The 22,980-nt window shown below is 40.2% G+C and overlaps 2 protein-coding genes across 2 annotated transcripts in view; both read right to left on the bottom strand.

Moving 5' to 3' along the window:
* LOC138045601 (protein CASP-like) overlaps window positions 1-22,980 on the bottom strand; it is a 142,294-nt gene that overhangs the window by 67,515 nt on the left and 51,799 nt on the right. The gene's annotated exons all lie outside the window — the stretch shown is intronic.
* Window positions 16,266-18,890, bottom strand: LOC138044489 (BTB/POZ domain-containing protein 6-like). Its single transcript, XM_068890991.1, has one exon. The coding sequence runs from the start codon at window positions 18,811-18,813 to the stop codon at window positions 17,467-17,469; it is 1,347 nt and encodes a 448-aa protein (XP_068747092.1). The 5' UTR covers window positions 18,814-18,890; the 3' UTR covers window positions 16,266-17,466.

The raw sequence follows: 22,980 nt of genomic DNA, 5'->3' as shown, positions 1-22,980 counted from the left end.
ACGCCTGATTTTGACTCGTTCTCCATCACACCATATTATGAAAATTTATTGAAAAGTTCTACCTTTTAAACTCACCCAAATATTGAATATTCATTTCCTTTACAAATAAAACAAAAGATCATTTCATTACACCTCGAAAGAATAAAAGCACTTCGCCTACAGTGTCGTGCTTTCATCTGTTTCTCGGTGTTTGGAACCCCTGATGAAACACTCTAGATCTCACTCGGCACAATTGACATATCACTTGAAAGGGCATTGCATAATGAGCTATCTCTAAAAATTAGAATCCGATATAGAGAGTTTTCACACACGTGACCAGCAGCCATATTGGCTTTCTGAAACAAAAGAAAGTATTTGCATAAAAAAGAAATGGCGGCCATGATGGTGTACCAATCTAATCGTCCGGGAATTGAACTCTATTTTTATTAAAACTAGAGTTCAATTCCCGGAGGATTAGATTGGTACACCATCATGGCCGCCATTTCTTTGTTTTGGAACACCAACATGGCCGCCGTGACGCCATCATGAGAAACGCTCTATATCAATAATCTCTGAGCAATGATGACTTGAAAATTCAAGTTCAAAGGATTTTTACATTGCAAAGCGGTTTGTAATGTCAAATACAGAATAGAACTATACCTCTTTCAGCTCGGTCGTGGGTCAAAATTGTGGCCATTTTTGCTGACTTATAGGAAAATGTAAAATATTCTTTGTGAATGTGGAAATATTTAGCTGAGTAAAGATAAATATTTGAGATTAGGTGCACTTTAAGCACCGACGTTCAGCGCTAACCGTTGCTTCAGACGTAACAACACCTCTAGGTTTCCATGGTATTTACGGAACAGGTTCGCGGGTCAAAATTTTCCAAAATTGTGATATTTGGCATACATAAACGATGTTGTCTAGGGTTTCTTATGCAGGAAAAAAAAATAAAAATCTTATCACTCCAGAGTTAGACCACCTGCGATTTTAGCGCGGGAGAATGACTTCCAACAGCGCGTCATCACAACATTGCATTGCTTGCGCCGCTTGCTTGTGTGTAGTCCTGGTTTGGGATGGAGAGAGAAGAAAAGAAAGCGAAACAAAATTAAAGCCCTTGGGTTCCAAAGCCTGATCGACGCTCTCGCAAAAATAAATCACAGTTATAACAATGGGGGTGACAGGCCTACACAACTCCTATCCATGTTTTTTAGCCAGCTTAGAGTTTGGCTCGAACGAGTATGTCTTTTAAGGATCTGCCCTTTTGTACGAAACAATCAGGAGATCTTGAAATATTTCGCTAAGTAGCGGTTGTTGCTGGAATAAAAGCCATTTTTGCATGAGTTTTTTCCGTTGTTTAATTCTGGCATCTTAGCTTTCCTTTGTTTGTTTTTGCTTGTTTTTGCTAGCAAAGAAGAGCTCAAAAAAATCTTTGCTTGACTTCAATGATGCAGGATCCACAGCCATTCCAAACAGCTTGATTAAAGTCAATATCAGTTCTTGTGGTTTAACTCTTCGGTCCAAATCGATTCATCTGTCTCCAATTCTTTCATCATCTTCGCTTTCCCCTTCTTCGCCTGCTTCACTATCACCTGAGTCTGACAAAAAATCGGAGCCCACTTCTTCATCTGACTCTGGATGCTCAAGGAAATTATTCCCCGAATGAACACAAGATAGAGGAAGGTCGTTTCCCAGGGTCTCTCATCTTAACGCCTGGCGCTCGCCCCAGGCGTTAAGATGAGAGACCCTGGGAACGAGGGTTGCTTCAACGGCGCTTTCATCGCTTTCGATAGCAAAATCTGTTACTGGATCAAAAAAACAACACAAAGAAATTTACATTCAAAACTTTAATGAAATCTTCCAAGATTCTACCGAAGCTTCGATGGACTAAAAAACTACTTCATATTAGTTATATTTAAATGAATTGCTCGTAACCAAGCCCCTGAAAACTGTCCATGGTGAAAATAAGTTTGTCTTGGCCGGAGAAATTGAAATCGCGAAAAATTTGTAGTGCGTGTGTACTGTCTTTAATGTATGATGGCAAAGATTTGACGATAGGCGTCATAATCCTGTCTAAGTAGCTAGAAATGAGTTCGGTGGGGCAACTACAGGCAGAAACGATAGGGCGACCTGGGTTGTTGGGTTTGTGAATTTTAGGCAAGAAGTAAATGCACGAAGTTCTAGGGGTGTTGATGATGAGATTAGTGGCAGTGTCCGATAATTCTTGATTAACTATAAGATTTTGAATGGTGTCTTTGACAAGTTTTTGGTTTTTGGAAGTGAGATCTTTAGGGATTTTGGCATAAAACGAGGTATCCGAAAGTTGCCGCCAAACAACTACCGCGCCGCCTTTGTCGGCCGATTTGACAACTATGTCGTTGCGTTTACTAAGATTTTTGAGTGCCCGCCCATTCTTCTTAGGGACAATTTGCCTCTTTAGATTTTTTCACCAAAAAATACCGTCACGACATTCACAAACTTAAATTCAATCGCAACACTAAATTTTCCAACCTTTCCTCGGAAGAGTGGGCGGCGCTCAAAAATCTTAGTAAACGCAACGACATAGTTGTCAAATCGGCCGACAAAGGCGGCGCGGTAGTTGTTTGGCGGTCCGACCTTTACCAAAAAAGAACCTTTGCGGGAACTTTCGGATACCTCGTTTTATGCCAAAATCCCTAAAGATCTCACTTCCAAAAATCAAAAACTTGTCAAAGACACCATTCAAAATCTTATAGTTAATCAAGAATTACCGGACACTGCCACTAATCTCATCATCAACACCCCTAGAACTTCGTGCATTTACTTCTTGCCTAAAATTCACAAACCCAACAACCCAGGTTGCCCTATCGTTTCTGCCCGTAGTTGCCCCACCGAACTCATTTCTAGCTACTTAGACAGGATTATGACGCCTATCGTCAAATCTTTGCCATCATACATTAAAGACAGTACACACGCACTACAAATTTTCCGCGATTTCAATTTCTCCGGCCAAGACAAACTTATTTTCACCATGGACATTACATCTCTATACACAGTCATTCCTAATAGCGAAGGTCTTCAAGCACTTAAACACTTTTTCGATCAACGCACTGTCAGAACCTAGCTCGGAAACGCTCCTCCGCCTTGCCGAACTAGTTTTAACGCTCAACTGTTTTTCATTCGCCGGCAACTATTACAAACAAATTAATGGTGTAGCTATGGGCACAAGAATGGGACCTAGCTATGCCAATCTTTTTGTAGGATATGTTGAACACCAATTTTTAATCAGTACAACGGCCCCAAACCTGAACTCTACGGCCGCTACATCGGCGCTATTTCATCCAGCAGAGAAGAACTCGATCAATTTATAACCTCCGTCAACTCTTTTCATCCGGCTCTTAAATATACCTGGGAAATTTCGGAAACTTCATTGGCTTTCCTAGATATCAAAGTTTCTATTAGAGGCAACGTGCTATGTACTAGTGTGCACTACAAACCTACTGATTCACACAGTTATTTGTTGTATTCATCGTCACATCCATCACATGTCAAGAACTCCATTCCTTATTCTCAATTTCTTAGACTTCGACGTCTATGTAGTGATGACTCCGATTTTTCCAGCAAATCAGAGATGTGCCAGTTCTTCGAAAAACGTGGCTATCCTGTCTCTGTGGTCAAAGCGGGCCATCATCGCGCCCAACAATTTGATCGACAGTCATCACTACAAACGTCACAAAAAGATAAGAATGACAGAATTCCATTCACCCTCACTTTCCATCCTCATAATCACGCAGTCAAAAGCATCATTCTTAGTAATTTTAAATTACTCCAAAATGATCCCGAGACTGGTAGAATCTTTTCGCAACCTCCACTTATTTCATTCAAACGCGACAAAAACGTAGGCAACTTTTTAGTTAGAAGCGCGCTCAAAACTAAAGAGCAACCCGGCACTTTCAAATGCGCGCGCTCACGATGCAAAACTTGTCTTTTCATTGTTAACACTAGCAAGATATCGGGACCTAAGCGATCTGTTGAGATCACCGATCGTTTCACATGTACCTCCGCAAATGTCATTTATTGCATAACCTGTACGTTATGCAATAAATTATACATTGGTGAGACAGGTAGACGACTAGGTGACCGATTCCGCGAACACCTTCGCGATGTTGAGAAGAATGACAAGGATGCATCTAAGCCAGTCGCTCGCCATTTTAATCTGCCTAACCACTCCAAAAAACACATGGCTATCTGCGGCCTTTCCCTACATCTAGGTACGACGGAAAGCCGCAAGAATCTGGAACAAAAATTCATCTTTCAAATCGGCACCCTTAATCCTCACGGTATTAACGAACGCTTGTCATTTAACTAATTTATTCCTATTTTTCACGTTGCCATGTTACCACCAATAGCGTAGCTCCTACTCTACTATAAAAACTACACGTAACCCATAATCCCTCGATTCGCTCTGACGAAGGGCTAACGTTCGAAACGTCAGCTTTTAGAATCTCTGTACGGTGGCCAATTTACATTATCAACCCCGTTGATAAACCAAATTTTTGTATAGTTTTTATTGTGGCAGAGTTTGCTGACTGATCATCACGCTTCCGGCATGCAAAAGCGAAAACAGATTAGTCCCGACCTTTTAAGGCCCGCTCGCCAGAAATGCAATTTATCTCGCCAATCCAACTTTACCTTAATTTTAATCTCTTCATTTGCATATTCGAGATCCTGTGAGACTTCAAAGCACACGGGTCATAGCAAGTCACAGTAATGAACAACAATCTACTGTACAACACAACAATAGGTTTATTGTAGCTTAACAATGGCATCTAAAAATAGAATTAAACAGAGCAATTCAGAATGGATTGTCCATAGTTATTTTTTGTAGTAAGCAGCAAAAGTATATTCTGCGAACCATCCTGCAGCAGCCAATTATAGTTTATAGAGGTACACCTTTCCTAAAAGCAGCTGAAGTAGAGGCTGCACGTGTACTGTGTGGCTTGAAGTGTACAGTGTCTATACCTGATTTCATCATGACCGTTTTGACCCACCTTGAAATCGTGCTTTGGGAAACTGGCTGGTGTGGCTTACTATAACTTACTATAACTAAGAAATAATCTGGTGTGTTCAGCGCTACGAACTGGTTCTGTTCTTATTAAATACTCCTTTAAGTATGTCATTACACACAAGCTCTCATCAACAGGATATGAAGGCAAAATAAGCACTGGTTGTGGTTTCCCTGGTCCAGACTACTTTACTAATTTGTCAACATGAAACTTGTATGAGGACTTCCCTTTAGACATCTGATGGATGTCCATTAAATGAACTGATTGACATAACTAACTTAAGAGTCAACTAACTTAAGAGTCAACAATACACCTTTTTATATTCCAAAATGGCCGCCATTTTAGTATTCTTTTGTTTCCATGCAAATTGGCCCTTACGGCCTCGTTCAAGGTTAAATATTCTTTTGAATTTTACGTTTGAAAGCGAGGTCATAAGGGCCAATTTGCATGGAAACAAAAGAATACTAAAATGGTGGCCATTTTGGAATAGAGTGTATTTCAAGTTCAGAGTCTTTGCAGGGGTCCAAGTTTTAAGGAGGTCCAGAACTTTGGATACGTCCCATATTGACTGATATCTCGGAAGTGGTGGCCTTGACGGGAAAGTTGCTTTGACAAATCTCTTTATCAGGGGGTGTTCACCCACTGTGCAAGGGCTATCCGCAATGTCTACTGCTACAGATAATGCAGATCGGGCAGTGTTAAAGGCTGAATAGCTGTTTCCAGCATCATAAAAGTGTGTCAAAAATTAATACCATTCGGCTACAGTTGGATGAATGGGATTTGCATGTGTTGTTCTGACAAAGTTCTTCCACTTATCCGAATACACTCTGTTCTGTATGGTGATGCCAGTCCTCCATGATTCCATGATGATGTCCCAAGCTCTGGCTGAAATGTTTTGTTGTCTGAGTCTCGTCCTGACAAGAGAAATGCCATCCGTTGAAGTTTGGGCCACAGAGGGTGCAGTTTGGTCCTGTTGTGTGGTAACTGGAGAAGGGAGGCCTCCTTCGGTAGACGTACTGGCAATTAACATTTGACACATCTGTGGAAACCAAACTTGCGTTCTCCACAGTGGGGCTATAACTAAGGCTCTGGCCTGATCTTCCTGCAACTTTTGAAGAACGCTGGACAGCATGGTGAAAGGAGGGAAAATATTAACATATTTATCTCAGTCTCCAGCTCAAACACATTGCATCAGTTGCATAGCCATCGGGGTCTGCACGCCCTGACACAAAAGGCTTAATTTGATAGTTATGCCCCAAATAAATCTCAGGTCTTCCCCATTACTTTGTTAACAATTTGAAAACACTTGGTTGTAGCTGCCATTCAGTTCTATTCTGAAAATTTCGACGAAGTCTGTCTGCAGTTTTATTTTGAATTCCAGGAATGGGCGTAGCACTTAGCCAAATCTTCTTTTCAATACACCACAGCCAAATGTCTCGAGCAACCTTGTTACATGCCGTAGAATGTGTACCACCCATATTGTTAATGAATGCCACTGTGGTAACGTTATCTGATTGTAAATTTCCTTAAGGAGAGTGACTGTCATGTTAATAGAGTTCAATCCAAACCCTAGATGTTCTATAACCTGCCTGGGTTGGGTGGGTGATTGATTTTTCCCTTGACACATTAAAGCCCAGGTCACCAAAAGGAGTGAAGGTATCGTTTATATTCGCCTTGCATTGATCAGGGGTATCACCAAGTAAGAAACTGTCATCGAGATAACCACTTGAAATGTGTCCTCTGGTTCGCAATGTGGAGTACACTGGTTTCATGAGTTTAGTAAAGATTCTTGGTGCAGAACTCAAACCACTGGGTAATGTAATAAATTTGTTTAATTGGTGCCCACTCTAAATTTCAAATAACTGATTTTGACTGGCTCGTTCACCATCACACCATATTATGAAAATTTATTCAAAAGTTTTACCCTTTAAACTCACCCAAATATTGAATATTCATTTCCCTTATAAATTACTATCACTTGTTGATAAAACAAAAGATCATTTCATTACACCTCGAAAGAATAAAAGCACTTCGCCTACAGTGTATTGCTTTCATCTGTTTCTCGGTGTTTGGAACCCCTGATGAAACACTCTCACTCGTCACAGTTGACATATTACTTGAAAGGGCATTGCATAATGAGCTATCTCTAAAAATTAGAGAATTCATGTTCTTTGAACATGAATATTGAAAATTCATGATCAAAGAATTTTTACATTGCAAAGAGGTTTGTGATGTCAAATACAGAATAGAACTATACCTGTTTCAGCTCGGTCGTGGGTCAAAATTGTGGCCAGTTTTGCTGACTTATGGGAAAATAGTAAAATATTCTTTATGAATGTGGAATATTTAGCTGAGTAAAGATAAATATTTGAGATTAGCTGCACTTTAAGCACCGACGTTAAGCGCTAACCGTTGTTTAAGAGGTAACAAAACCTATAGGTTTCCATGGTATTTACGGAACAGGTTCGAAGGTCAAAATGTTCCAAAATTGTGATATTTCGCATACATAAACTATGTGTTCTACGATTTCTTATGCAGGAAAAAAAATCCGAAATCTCTTCTCACTCCAGAGTTAGACTAGCGCGGGAGAATGACTTCCAACAGCGCGTCATCACAACATTGCATTACTTTCGCCGCTTGCTTATGTGTAGCCCTGATTTTGGATACGATAAGAGAAAAGAAAAGAAAGCGAAACAAAAGCCCTTGGGTTCCAAAACCTCATCGACGCTCTCGCAAAAAGAAATCACAGTGATAAAAATGGGGGTGATAGGCCTACACAATTCCTATCCATGTTTTTTAGCCAGCTTAGAGTTTGGCTCGAACGAGTATGTCTTTTAAGGATCTGCCCCTTTTGTACGAAACAATCAGGAGATCTTGAAATATTTCGCTAAGTAGCGGTTGTTGCTGGAATAAAAGCCATTTTTGCATGAGTTTTCCGTTGTTTAATTCTGGCATCTTAGCTTTCTTTTGTTGTTTTCTTTTTTTGCTAGCCATTTTTCATTTTTTGTTTTGTGTTATGTGTAGACATATCCTAAAAGTCATCTTTGGCTTTGCATAACGCGTCAAATTGCTCTTCTGTTATATTTTGCAGTAATCAGAAGGAAAGATAACCATGGCAAAGACAGATAGAGATGTGTGTTGCGTACCCTGCTACGTGCATTTCGGCGAGCATGCTTGCCCTGGGGTTTTCCACTGCTTCACCGGCCCTTGTGTTTTCTCATTGCCCTGCCCTTGTGGTTGTGGAGTTTCGTCTTGATTTGGCACGCCCAGTTTTCGCTTTCCCCATTGCACAAAACCAGTAAAATACGCGAGAAATTAAGAAACTGTGCTGTCGCGTTCGAATTGCTGGCAAAGGAAACTTTGATCTTGAAATAATATCCACCACCATTTTTCTGCCAGTTTTGGCACACACCAGGAGATTGAGCCCTGGCCTTCACCTAAGGCACCAATACCCCCAGGGGGCGTGTTATGTTGACTAAACTTTCTAAGCCTTGTTTCTTGCCTTAATTTATCTTGAATTTTGCCATCTGTGTATCTAAGATTTTTGAACGAATTATGTATAATCAACTGTATAACTACTTTGTTTCACGCCGTCTACTCTCCGACAGTCTGTCTGGCTTCTTAAAGGGGCATTCTTGTTGCACGGCATTGCTGAAGATCACAGAGGACTGGAGAGAAGCATTAGATGAGAGACAAACAGTCTCTGCGGTGTCTATAGATCTAAGTAAGGCGTTTGACACTATATGCCACTGCCTCCTGATAATAAAGTTAGCGGCATATGGGCTTCTGGACCACTCCATTCAATTGATCCGCTCTTACCTTATCAATCGTAAGCAACGAGTCAAAATAGAGAACGCTTATTACAACTGGCGTGTAGTCCAATGTGGTGTCCCGCAAGGATCTCTTCTGGGACCGCTTTTGTTTAATATATATATCTATATATTAATGACATAACCCGTATTACCAAGAATATGAAATTGAGGCTCTACGCAGATGACACAACCGGTTATGCTGCTAGTAACTCACCTGCGACCTTGGAATTCTACATCAATAGTGACCTGGCGAGATTATCAAATTGGCTTTAAGATAACTACCTCACCATGAATGCCACAAAGACGCAGGCAATGATTGTTGGTAAATCCAAGTATAATTATGAGCTCACCTTAATAAAGTCAAATAATATTCTATCGATGAACTTAAGTTGCTGGGAGTGACGATTGACAATAAGCTCACTTTTTCCTCACATATTAAATTGGTTCTTAGTAAAATTCATGCAAAGATAGCCGCCTTGCGCAGAATTAGGAATTTTATTGATAATGACACTGCGGTCAAACTATACAAGTCGTACATTCTACCTCATTTTGACTATTGTAGTCCTCTTCTAATAGGAATTAATCGAAAATGCCAATTATTACGTACTTAGAACTCTCTTCAATCTACCTAAGTCTATTAGTTACGAGCAGATCTTGTTGCAGTATAATTTAGATTCTATTAAGCATAGGCGCCTGATCCAAGCTCTGACACTTCTTTACAAAGGCTATCCCAATTATATAAGTAATATGTTTAGAATCAAAAACTGTGCTTACAATCTTCACGGCAAAGGTAGCAGACTCGATCAGCCGGCCCCCAATACTAGTTTTAAACACAGATTTTTTTCGTATATTGCGTGCCTCCTCTGGAACAATACCTTTGCATGTTAGGGAGGCCCCAAACCTTAATTTTGTGGCCAAACTAAAGAAACTTAAGTTGAGCCAGGACGAGTGTCGTTGTAATTCCTGCTCTAATTAGATGCTATTTTAAATTTATAGTATGGTTAGGTAATTTTATTATAGATTCTTAGTTTAGTATTTTCTTAATTTATATTTGAATTATGGGGAAAATTCAATGTGAAAATAGCGAATAAGCCATTTCCGAATTCAGGTCTGCCTCCCCTTTATTGCCGGTTTTCACTGTCACACCATCATCAAAACCATTCAACAAATAAAGTCAAGAATCAAAGAGATAAAAGAAGATAAATATTCAAACAGTCTCGTAAAGTTGCAGGTCTAAGCGATGTTTCATGGGGTAGATATTCGAAGAAATGTTTTACTCAAATTTATAATATTTATTTATGGAGACGCCATGTTTGTGTCCCTCTTAGGGGCACAAATGGCGGCCGGAAGCTAACAAAAACATACGTCATCGAGTATTGCTTTTAGAAACCTGTGGTCGTCTTCTGAGTGCTCATAAACATCTATATATGAGTATTTATTGTCATACAAGGACTGTTCAGATTGCAAACTCTCAGCAGATAAGTGAGCCTTCTCTGTCGCCATTTTAATATCTTGTCACACAAAAGCTTAGAAATTCAACCTTGCTTTATAACAAGACGGAAAACTCTATCAAACTGAAAATTTGTGACAAGACAAGTCTTCAACTGTTCTCATAATTAACTAAGCTAAAATGTCAAAAGGATTGACAATTACTCTTTTTTTTAAATTTTGATTACGTCACGTGAAAACCAAGACCAGCGCGTTTAAGTTACTTTTTCATATGTAAAGTAGAATTAATTACCATCACAAAAACTTTGCGCTTACTCGCTTTGAAGATGATGCAGACATGAACTCGGAAATGGCCTTCGAAGAAGGCTTTTATGTTGGTTTTGAAATAATCTTTGACATGCATTGGTGCTTCCTTATTTTCTTGCTTTGCTTTCTGAGAACTTAAAAACAGAAGGTCAAAAGGATTCGCCTGCTGCTAGGATACGTCGCAATTATATTTGTGTTTCTTTTCCGTTTTTTTCAAAACGTGTCACTGAAGAAATGGAGGACGACCATATTTACACAATTTGCAGATCAAATGATGCTTGATTCTAACAGCTGGGCCGATAAATCTCCTTGGGAGTTTGTATATCATTCATGTATTGCCACTGACCAATGATGTTTGAAATGCTCAGGTGAGAAGGATGATAGACTACTGTTTTGACAACAGGGAAAAGCGCAGCTAAAATTGTCCTTTCGCCTGTTGACTAGCAACTATAGTCTATCATCATACATGCGCATGAACAAGTGTAAAGTGCAAGTGTCAGCGGAATAAGGGGATATTTGTTGACGCCATTGTTCACATTTTGTTTCATTAACATACGAGTGTGCTCACGAAAGGCATCATGCCATTTACAAATTGAATTCAAAAGGTAAAAGAACTTGTTAAACTTCGTTAATTAAATCTCCAGTTTTACATGTAAGCCTTTTGGTTCGATAACGAGCCTCGCCCAGTTATTGGCCATCAAAACCTTGGGTGGCAACCACACATTTTTTGCAAAATGTCGAATTTTCAAAGCATACTTTCTCAGAGATTAACTGGTGTATCAGGTTCAAACTTAAAGGGGAAGCACATTGTACAAATCATGCACTTCCAATATTCAGTACTTTACTCTTGGCTGACGATAGCCTTGAGCAAATGAGGCAAAATTATAAACAAATATTCCCCGTTGTAAAATGTCGTGCATGTCTTTGGTAATGAAGACATATTGTTTGCCGCGTCCTTGACATTTTTGTGGGATCGCCTGGACAGAGATGGAACTAACTGATAGACAACGTGATGTTTATGTCAACAATAAGCTTAGGGGGTCTGTGTACCCACTTCCAAATAACCACCTATCAAGGGATAAAGATTCGAAGCCGCCGCACCGATGAATGATACCTGGTCTTTTTATTTGGGGAAATCCCACAGAAGAAGTCAATGTTGAACTGAAAAACTTGAAAAAAGTGATCACTTCATCTGGTGTTAGAATTTCAGACTCGAGAACAACTGCTGCAAATTCGTCTTGTTTCATTACTGGAAAACGTATCGATTTCACAATTCGTTCACCAAGAACCTTTCGTTTCATTGTACCATCAGATGGTAGGCCTAGCTTTTTGCATTTTTTCGTTGCCCACGAATTAACAGCTCGAAACAAGTCCACCTCTTTGACACTCAGTGAATCCCTTATGACTAGTGCTTCAAGTAAGGACTTCTCGATTATCGTAAATCCATCAGCCTTCACAGCCACTTGTGTGTGTCTGTCGACCACTTCCCAGCAACGAGACACCAGCTTTTTCTCCCCATACTTTTCAGCCGTTGTTAGAATATTGAAAACGTTCGATGGATCCACATGATTTTGCAAATATTCCGTGCATTTCCCGGCCAGTGTTGGTACCATATATTTTTTCGCCAAGTACAACACTCCCATCACATTACTTCGGCTCAAGTTGACTTCATCGCTGTAAATGAAGCGCAAAAACTCCAACAAACTCTCAAATTCGCAATCGGGCAATTCAAGTGAGTCACTAACGTCCGCTAGCTCACCGTAAAACATGGCTTCAAACACAGGACTGCCAATTGACAACACAAACTTGTGAGCTGAAATCACTTCTTTTTCGTCACAATCGCCATAGGTCTTGCAAGTAACAAATTTCACATCACTGAAAAGATCGTTGTTGAGCATAAACTTGGTTCTCTCTCGGATAGTAGGTCTCTTCATTTGCCAGTATTCATGGATAGACATGTTGGAATGAAGTTGTTTTGATTTTTTGCGATAGCTGCAACTAAATACCCCAGTATCTAATGCTTGCGTGAAGACTGTAATGTATGCGCATAGTTAATCGGTTCCCCGCCTTTCCTAATTTATGCTGGCATAGCTACGCGGCCGCCAGAAGGTATGTGAATGTAGAACGCCATTTTGATTAACTGAGAGTCACCTCCGAGTTATAACACTGAGTTTGTGATATTTAAACCCACAACCCTGCAATTTACAGAAACGGCATCCATTGAAAATACACGCGAAGGAAGCCATCCTCCTCTTAACTTGTTGCAAGACCAATTTTCGTCGTCACCGCTTTGTTGTTACCGAAAAATTATCTGCTTTTGTTCGTCCACCAGCAATTGGTACACCCCATTTGAAAATAATGTCTCGTTAGACAAAATTTTCAAAAGCATATAAACACATTCACATCATGATTCACACACACATTCAATAGTACTTACAATATTGGGCAATTGATACATGCTATTCAAATAAATCATGTGTGCAAAAACGCATACAGCTAGTAGAGTCAATAACAACACGAATATTTAATCTGAAGAAAAGAGTTTGTTTGACTTAAAAAGACGAAAAGAAGGGGAAAAAACGACCTTTTCATCTTTAGCAGGAACAAGACCACTTCCACATAATGAAGCAAAGAACTCACTGGCTCAGTCATCTTTGGAAAGTGAGAACTAACCTTCACAATGAGTATCATGCACGATAACCTAAAATTTCATGCAGTTTGTCATTTCTTAGTTTCCAAAGAATCTACTTTTTTTTGGAGTGAAGTAGTTTCAGTCAAAAGAGGAATTTATCATCGTGTTCACGGCAAACGTTAGGCTAGCCAAAAATGGAATAAGAACTTGTTAATTTCTTGCCATTTAGCTTCAGATACCGAGCAACTTGTCAAAGAAAGGAGACAACTTAGAATATTAAAGAGACGGATATGAAATCATAGAACCAACGAGGCGTGTGGCGCCGAGTTGGCTATAATCATCTCATAACCAACAAGCGCCAGTGGAATAATTGTTTTATTAAAAACGCTCAATAATTATGGGTAAATCTTACCAAATTTATTTTGAAAAAACCAAGAAACGGATGCGTACAGTTACAGTGCGACGCACCTTACCGTGGCCACCTAAGAAAGTTTTTTAAAACTTATACACCAATCAGGGTGTGCGAATTTGATTGACAGTCAACCCTCCTTGCAAAGTTCGCAAGGTTGTACGTTGAACACCATTCAATGGGTTGTTTGAGTTGACGTATTTACACGTAGTTGTCAAATGTGTAAGTTTGTTGGGTGGCCACGGTAAGGCGCGTTGCACTGTAACAATTACCCTGCGAAATCGCGCGGAATATCGCCTGATACTTAGCCGACGCGGCCGTAGGCCGTGTTGGCTAAAATCAGGCAATATTCCGCAAGATCGAGCAGGATAATTGTTTTATTATTCAACACATTGACGACAAAGCACAATTTTTTACGTTTATTGAAAAAAAAATGCTGGAAAAACTACCATTTTTCTCCTCGACACACAAAATTACGTATATCGCAGGATATCTGTTGAGTACGCTCGACGAATTTGAGCGCGCTATGACCATATTTAGACATTGTCACACTGTGTGTTAAATAATAATTAGCGATATTTGTATAGCATAGTCTAATGGCACATATAGCATGATGGCTAAGCCAATCATAACTCTAGAATTGCAACCTTTTAATGAACTAGTCTTCTATAACAAAGGATGGTCACGTTACAAAATCTAGCTGAAAGAATAAAGGATGGATCCAACTATGTTTCTTTAATAGTGTCTTGGTATCGTATGCAAGCCCGTGCAATCAAATTCTGTACCAATAATTACCACATAGTATTGTGAACGGCGAAATAAAGCTGGTATGTTATAAAGATGGATTTTTGCATTTAGCATTGCGTTTATCGTTGACAAGTTGGAGAGCAGTTGCTTGAGACACTCGTCAGTTTTCTGGTCCTTTCCGTACAAAGTGGTTTTAGGAAGCTAACAGATCTCACAAGGCCTACAAGTTATTGCCCTCGTCGGACAATACAGTGAACCTTTTGCAGATGATGGTTACACAGGGAAAAAAATTCTCCTCCGTTTTCTGACGATTTGGGAGGCGCTTTGCAGTCATTGTAGCTTTTCACGAATGGGCTGAGTCGGCGTCATATGCGCGTTGAACAAGTCGGTTCTTCTTTAGGCAGCAGGTGTGGCAAAGTGATAGCACTGACCTCCCACCAGTATGGCTCAAGCTCGATTCCTAGAGTTTTCCTAGGCGTTACGTGTGGGTTAAGTTTGTTGGTTCTGTACTCTACTCTGAGAGGTTTTTCTCCTCGTACCACGGTTTTTCCTCTCCCGTCAAAAAAAGCAACATACGATTTGACTTGAGTTGATTTGAAATCTGTGCATTTAATTTCCTCATCATCATCATCATCATCATCATCATTATTATTATTATTATTATTATTATTATTATTATTATTATTATTATTATTATTATTATTATTATTATTATTATTATTATTATTCACTACTTCCAACTCCAATATCTTGATTGTGCTTTTCCAACGGAGCCAACTGATCATCTGCCTTCCTGAGTGCATCAAACCTCAATCTACAGATGCTAAAGCGAGTTTCGATCGAGTGTCGTAAAACCAAAACCAAAGTAATTACTTTGGCCAATCAAAAGGACGGAGATAATCCAATAAACCAATCAAAACTCGAAGTAATTACACGTAGCCGACACAAAGCGCGGGAAAATGTGCACGCACAAGCCACGATTTGTTTTGGTTTCACTTCTGATTTGTTAAAAAAGTTGCGCATGAAGTTTGAACCAATGACTGAGTTAAGTCTTGCTAAAACAAAGCAATTCGCTAATTACTTTCGACACTCAATAGGCCTTTTTCGATATATTAAAATTCAGCTTGATAGTGAGTCAGTGAGGACAAAGACAAAGGAAAGTGGATGATATGTAAATATTTTTCACATTAATTCCCACGGGTTGTATTGTCTTTGTCCTCACTGCCTCACTTTCAAGCTGAATATTTAATTTCTCGAAAATGGCCTATTGAAAAGCGCTCTAAAACATGCAAGTTTTAACTGCATTTACCTTCTCAATCACCGAGCAAAGCCTCCAAGGCTTTGAGACAGGAGCCAATAACCAGGAACCTACAACTTCAATGCAAGGTCTATGTAGCGGTATGTTCACAGATTAGGCTATTTTCAGACCAGTTATCAAGTAAGATTTGGCTTGCACGCGTGACGATTCTCAATCCCATGGGTACCAATTTCCCATGCAAGACTTGTAATTAGCTGGAAATGTCTGTTTTCGCGGACAAATCAATCTACAAATAAATCGGACGGGAGTAGGCCGTAGGAACTGAAGATGTTAAAGTCACGGCAATGAACATGTACAAGTACAAGGAAGGATTACGTTGTTTCAAACGTTGGCCGTGTAGCACTTAAGCCTGGTTTTCACTATCGACGCAAGCATAAGCAGAAGAATCATACGAAAACTCAGTAGCCTGTTGTTCATTAGCGACTTTTTTTAGAACAATAGACACTAATGAACAACACTTAAATGCGCTTGCGTGTGTTGCTTGTGCTTATGACTGCGTTGCTAGTGAAAACCAGGCCTTATATTTGAACAGACTTAAGAACGTTCGCGCCCAAAACGTTCACACGAACAGATTTTTTTCAAACTTGCTTCGCAGAAAGGTAATGATCTCCTTTTGCCAAAAAGGCAAAAAAATGGGGGGTCATCGTGCTCATTTTCGAGTTCATTAGGTGCATTTTTAGAAGATTGCGTTACTTTAAGACGATCTTAGCTTACAACTGTCAGCAATAAAAAAGCTACATGAGTGAAATTTAGATCAGGTAAACGTACTCAGTTCAACATAACTAATATAACTAAATTAACCTTTGCAGCTGATGTCTTTTTCTGAGGTGAAATAGACCTTGAAAAACGATACATATTAGTCTAAGAAAGAAAACTTCGGTCGCACGAGAGCATAAAAGGCCAAATATTTGTAACTTCTCACGTACAGATTTTTTTTTGTTTTTTGTTAAAATGGACAAAATCAAGAAAGGAAGTGATCTACGGAAAGAAAATTCACCGAGCATTCAAGAGAGTAAAATCGCTGCGAAGTTCTCAAAGCGGTTGTCTATTCGCACTGTCATGCCATTTTGTGACATTTCCGAGAAGACCTGGGTCCACAGCTATCCCATGATGTCACATACTTTCATGTTCCCTTCTTGTGGAAAATGTTTGCGCCTTTAGCATCGTGTTTACTTGCGTGGTCTACGATGCGTGACGTGTGCGTGACATGTGCAAAAAGATGCGCAGTAGCAATGGGCGCGAACGTCCTTAACTGATTAGAGTGTAATGTGAAGTGCTAATTATTTATCCCATATGAACCATGTGAGCGTTAGCCCTACTGATGGAAATGGGCCCACACAAGGATAGAGAAAAATTCTGACCAGGGTGGGAATTGAACTTACGACCTTCAGGTTAGATCGCCGCTGCTATACCGACTGAGCTACAAGGTCAGACGTGAGCAGGCCGTAGGAACTGAGGATGTTAAAGTCACGGCAATGAACATGTACAAGTACAAGGAGGGATTACGCTTTTTCAAACGTCGGCCGTGTAACACTTATATTTGAACAGACTTAACTGATTAGAGTGTATGTGAAGTGCTAAGTATCTACCCCATATGAACCAGTAGGGCTAACGCTCACATGGTCAATGTGGGGTAGATACTTAGCACTTCACATACACTCTAATCAATTAAGTCTGTTCAAATAAATCGGACTGCAAAAATACCGTTCCTCAAATGCAATGAAGTTGTACGCTCCTAGTCATGGGCTAATGTTTTGAGGTTAAAACTTTTAAGGTCCTCTGTACAATGAGAACACAAATTCAGCGAATTGTCCCTGCGCATATGTTGTGCCATGGCAAGGGATTAGATGGCTAGTTGAAAAAGTGAATGTCACACCATTCCAAAACAGACTTTTAAAGTGACTGTGTCCGTACCCAGATTCTGGGCCGGATATGAATGCCTCAATCTGGTATTGTATGTTTTTCTTCAAGTGAACTGGAGGATCAAAGGATACCTCGTAGCCAAAGTAATTTTCGCCATCTCTGCTGTATTTTAACTGTCTCGAGGAGAAAATCCCCGTCCGTGACGAAATACAACAGTTGTTCTCGCAGTTGATCACCTTCATGGAGACACTATGGCTCCTGTCCTCACCGCCACATAAATAAATTCCGTATAAAACAATATCCCTGTCTATCACAAAGTTAATGTAGTCTGTGAATCCATTTGTGGCGTAAAACCAGCAACTGTGAATCAATCTATCAAACCTTCCACATCGATAAATGATTCCTGACCGCTTGCTCTCTGGAAATCCAATCGGCGAAGTCAGAGTTGAGCTAAAGAACTGGAAAAAGAGGACTACTTTTTCTGGGGTCAGAATTTTAGCATCAAGAACAACTACTGAGAATTGCTCTTGGTTCATTACCGGAAAGTGTATGGACTTCACAATTCGTTCACCAAGAATCTTTCTTTTGCTTTCCCCCTCTGCTGCTATGCCCTGCATTTGGCATTTACGTGTAGCCCAAAAGTCAACAGCTCGAAAGAGGTCGACTTCATCGATGAACAGAGTATCTCGAATGGCTATTGCCTCAAGTAAAGATCTCTCAATTGTTGAAAAACCATCGGATTTCAAAGCCGCTTCAGTCTGCTCATCGACCACTCTCCAGCAAGCATCAATCAAGTCTTCCTCTTCGTAGTTTAAGGCGGATGGCAGAACGTTAAAAACACTCAGTGGGTCTACATTATCCACGAGATACGCCGCGCACTTATCAGCGAGTGACGGTACCATGTATTTCTTCGCCAAGTGCAACACTCCCATCACATTACTTCCGCATAAGTTCACTTCATCGCTGTACAAGTAATGAAAAAACTCCAACAGACTCTCGTATTCGCAGTCAGGCAGTTCAATAGAGTTACTTGTCATAGCGAGTTCACCGTAAAACATGGCTTCAAACACGGGACTGCTAACTGACAACACAAACTTGTGAGCAGGGATCACTTGTTTACTTTTGTTATCATTCTTGCCATCGCCGCTTAGAGCAAAAAACTTCACATCACTGAAGAGATCGTTGTTGAACATGAACTCAGTTCTTTCTCTGACGGTGGCTCTCTTTGTTTGCCAGTTTCCTTGGTCAGACATGTTATAATCTAGAAACGGTTTCTAAAATCTCGATGTTTCTGTGATCTGTTATTTCAGGTACTTTCTATTTACTGAAAATGCTTGGAAAGGCGAATGACTGTGTGGCATAGGATATCGCGCATGATCAATACAGGCAGGTGGTATGGACAAAGGCAATTGAGGACGTTCTCGCCCATTGCTACTGCGCATCCTTACAGCGCACGCAAATTCACATGCCACGTCATGTATCGAGAGCGCGCGCTAAGTACTAAAATGAATAATGGTAGGGCAGATGGCCATTGCTATAGGTTTGCTTGGATTTAACGATCTTCTGTGTTCGGTGACCCCTACTTTCCTTTTCAGAAACAGATTTTATTTACAACTATCTCCAAATTGTCCAAAAATGAACAAAAAAATCCATGTGGGAAGTTAAAAAATTTCAAGATTTCTGTCCTCGGGACATGGAATCCTGTCATCTTGCGGCTGCAAGGCGCGTGAAACTATGGTCGCTAAATGCGAACTTGTTCTCTAAGGAACCTCAACAGTTAACTAAATTCATTTGATGAGTCCACGTAAACAAAGTTTGGTAGAGAACATTTTTACTTCAAAGATGTAATTGCAATATTTTTGGGCTTACAGACACTGTGGCCTTATTCGCTAAAGAAGCCCAATTTTTTTCAGATTTAGGGTGTTCGTCCGGGCAAGTTCTCTCCAAAACAAAGTCGGTGACCCCCCATTGACATCACTAACTCATCATCTTTCAATGGTAAAATTTGCAGAAAAAAATCAATGTTAGAAAATTTTCGTGCATTAAGACTATGGGAGAAAACAAGTTAGAGCACCCCGAACTCAAGAAGGAAGAAAGGATCGAGAAAGAAAAAAAAAATGCAAAATTATCAGGCCGTTCTAGAGATCATTCTCCTGTAGGGTTTATTGTAGCCTGTAAAGCCTAGCTATAGTTTTCGTTCTGACACTCTTGTAAAAAGTTGTTTCCATTTTGCTCATTTGCACATTCAATGGGTCATTTTACAGTTGTTGGCTCAGTGACCTGGCCTATGAATGGCTGCGAGGCTGCCGGTGACCTTGTTGTTGATATAGTCCTCACTGCTTCTATCATGTAAATTATGCTGTCATAATTCTAATTAGTCTATATTGCCATTAGAAAAGCACAAAGGTTTGTATCAAAGCAGACTCGCTTCCATTCTTAGGCCTGGTAACTTAGCTACAACTATAAAATGGTCTATTGGTCTCCTACTTTATTTGCAATTGCGTTGTTTTTGGTAAGGATGGCAAATATTAATTACTCTTAAGTGTTGGCGCCACAATTCAGCGTTAATTAATAATTTCACAAGTAAAATTTCAAAATTGCTATGGCAGTGTTTTCAAAGGTAGAGAGATGACCATCAAGCTGAAGCTAATTTTCGTTTACCTCACGTCTCTTCATTAGCATTAGAGGCCAGATGCTTCGAATAAAAAGAGCAAACTCGGATGTTATACACGGAAACCTTGGATGATCAACATTCTTTTAGCGGAGCTCCGCGCGCAGAGGGCGCGCCGCGCGCGGAGCACCATAGTTAAGAAAATATGGTAACCCATCGATGTGAGAAAATTTGATTTGATAGCCATGACGTCATCAACGTCCGTACGTACAACGTACGTACGTCCGTACGTCCGTCCGCCCCTTCATGTATGCCAGTGTGACCAGTACACGTAATCATATCACGGGCTAATTTAAGATTAAACGAGACTTACCTGTAAGTTGAAGTTTGATGTGAATTCTACCGATTCCTAGTCAGGAACAGAGGAGTCACGTGAGATTGCGCGAGCAAGCCAGGTCAGTATTTAACAATGAATGAGCACAGGAAAAAACAAGGGTGGGGACAAATAAAAAGGATAAATTTGTCCTGTATAAAATATAGATATATATATGTATATGTTGGGTGGGCACGTGACTCCTCTGTTCCTGACTAGGAATCGGTAGAATTCACATCAAACTTCAACTTACAGGTAAGTCTCGTTTAATCTTAAATTCTACCTCATCCTAGTCTACGTCACAAGGAATCACGTGAGATTTCAAAGCCCTGTGGTCATGAATTAAAGACAACAAAAGATAGGTTTGGCAGACTGTATTTGCCTCTAACAAAACCGAGCCAAAGTTACATGGAGCATTGATTGGTTTCTGGTAAAACTTAGCAAAGGTTCCGCAGTTAGACCATCCTGCAGATTCCAGAATAACTTCTAGCGGCATTCCTGCCCTGGCAGCAGCACTGGTGGATGCTGCCCTAGTGCTGTGGGCCCCAAATTTGGTGGTATCTATGCCCGCAGCTTTCAAGACATTTTTGATCCAACGTGAAATTGTGTCCTTACTAACAGGTTTAAATGGTTTCTGAAAACTCAACAGTAACTGATTTCTGTTAGTGTCACCCCTATGAACACTAGTCTTATCAACATATGCTTTCAAATGACGAATAACACATAAATTAGGCTCCTGGTCAAAAGCTTCCAGTTCAATAGGCTTCTGCTGTTTCCCTGGTCGGGAGTGCTTCTGGAGGCTGGTCAGATAAAAAATACATTTCTTTTCTGACATGTCCATATGTTTAACATCTAGGCAGTGAATGGTTTGTGTTCGCTGACCAGTTAACAGAGCTAGTAACATAACAACTTTAAATGTAAGTTTCTTAAGTGAAATGTCCTCAACAGGAGGGTAGGAACGAAGATGAGTTAATACTTGACTGACATCCCAGATGGTTTCATAACGTGGTAATGAGGGCTTCTGTTCAAAAACACCCTTTAGAAATCGCTTTACTAATGGCTGGGTGTGTACCAAAGGTAGCAGAGTCACTAATGACAAGTATTGTTGAAATAGCTGATCTTGCTGTATTAACTCCACTATAGCCAACACCTGACTTGACTAGGTCTGCAAGAAAGTTTATTGCTTGAGCTACAGTAGCTGAAACTGGACTGATCCCTTTTGAGCTGCAGTAATTTCCCCACTTCGAAAGATACGTTCGGTACTGCTTTTTTGTCCCGTTTCTCCAGGCACACAGGATGATATCTGAAGCTGCTTGTGAAAGGCCGCTTGCATGCAACTGTTCCCGGATAAGTGGCAGATGAGAAGGTCCAGTTTCTTGTGTAATGGATGTACTTTCTCTGGGTGGCTGGGTAACAAAAGTAGTCTGGCATTGTGCTGCAGAAGGACTGGGCAGCTTATCAGCATTCTCATAGCCATTGAGTACCACACCTGAGTTGGCCATCTGGGGATCACCACTATCCCCGTGGCTTTGTCCTGTTCCAGTTTTTGAAGAACCTTTGGAATCACACTGAAGGAGGGGGGGGGGGAATAATAACCATTTAGTTCATTCCACTGAGCTGAAAAAGCATCTACTAAGTATGCTCCAGGGTCAGGTCGGAAGGAAATATATCTTGGGAATTGTTTATTGAGTCTCGACGGAAACATGTCAACATCTGGGCGAGCTTGCAGCTTATCAAGGGCTTTATTTAAGAGAGTGGGGTTCAGCATCCACTCAGTATTGGTGTTTATTTCCCTTGACTGTCTATCAGCTGCTACATTACTTTTCCCTGGTATGTGTTCTGCAGATATCCAAATGTTTCTAGCCATGCACCAGCACCAGATATCTAAAGCCACTTTGTTGCATCGTACAGAGTGATTAGTGCCCATGTTATTTATCGCTGCCACTGCTGTTGTATTATCAATTTTCAGTCTGACATGTTTATTATTTAGTTTTGTCACAAAAGCTTGGAGTGAAAAGAAGGCAGCAATTAATTCTAGGTAGTTGATATGCTCTTCAGCTTCTTGGGGTATCCAGTGGCCCCCACAAGTCACATCTTTGAAAAACACCTCCCCATCCAATTTTTGATGCATCAGTGCTAATTGTTAGTGATGGAGGGTCATGATTTATAACGTTGAATGAGTTTTCAATATTTTCGATCCACCATTGTAGTTCTGTTTTGGCATCTGTGGAGAGTGACATAAAGGCCTCATAGTTGCCATTATTGTCTTTGATAGCATGAGATTTCTCTTGTTCTAGTTTTCTGTAATACAATGGCCCATACATAACAGCAGGGAAACTTGAGACCAGTAGTCCTATGACACTTGCAACCTCTCGTATAATGTATTTTGACCTCTCCTGCAGTGCTGTGCATGCATTCTTAATTTTTTGTTTTTTC

The sequence above is a fragment of the Montipora capricornis genome, chromosome 4 (genome assembly GCF_036669925.1).
Source record: "Montipora capricornis isolate CH-2021 chromosome 4, ASM3666992v2, whole genome shotgun sequence".
NCBI classification, from domain to species: Eukaryota; Metazoa; Cnidaria; class Anthozoa; order Scleractinia; family Acroporidae; genus Montipora; species Montipora capricornis.
Note: the sequence above shows the minus strand (reverse complement) of the source record. Positions and strands in the feature narration are given on the sequence as shown.

Excerpts from the sequence above, each read along its gene's own strand:
- LOC138044489 (XM_068890991.1), bottom strand. The coding sequence starts at position 18,813 with ATGTCTGACCAAGGAAACTGGCAAACAAAGAGAGCCACCGTCAGAGAA.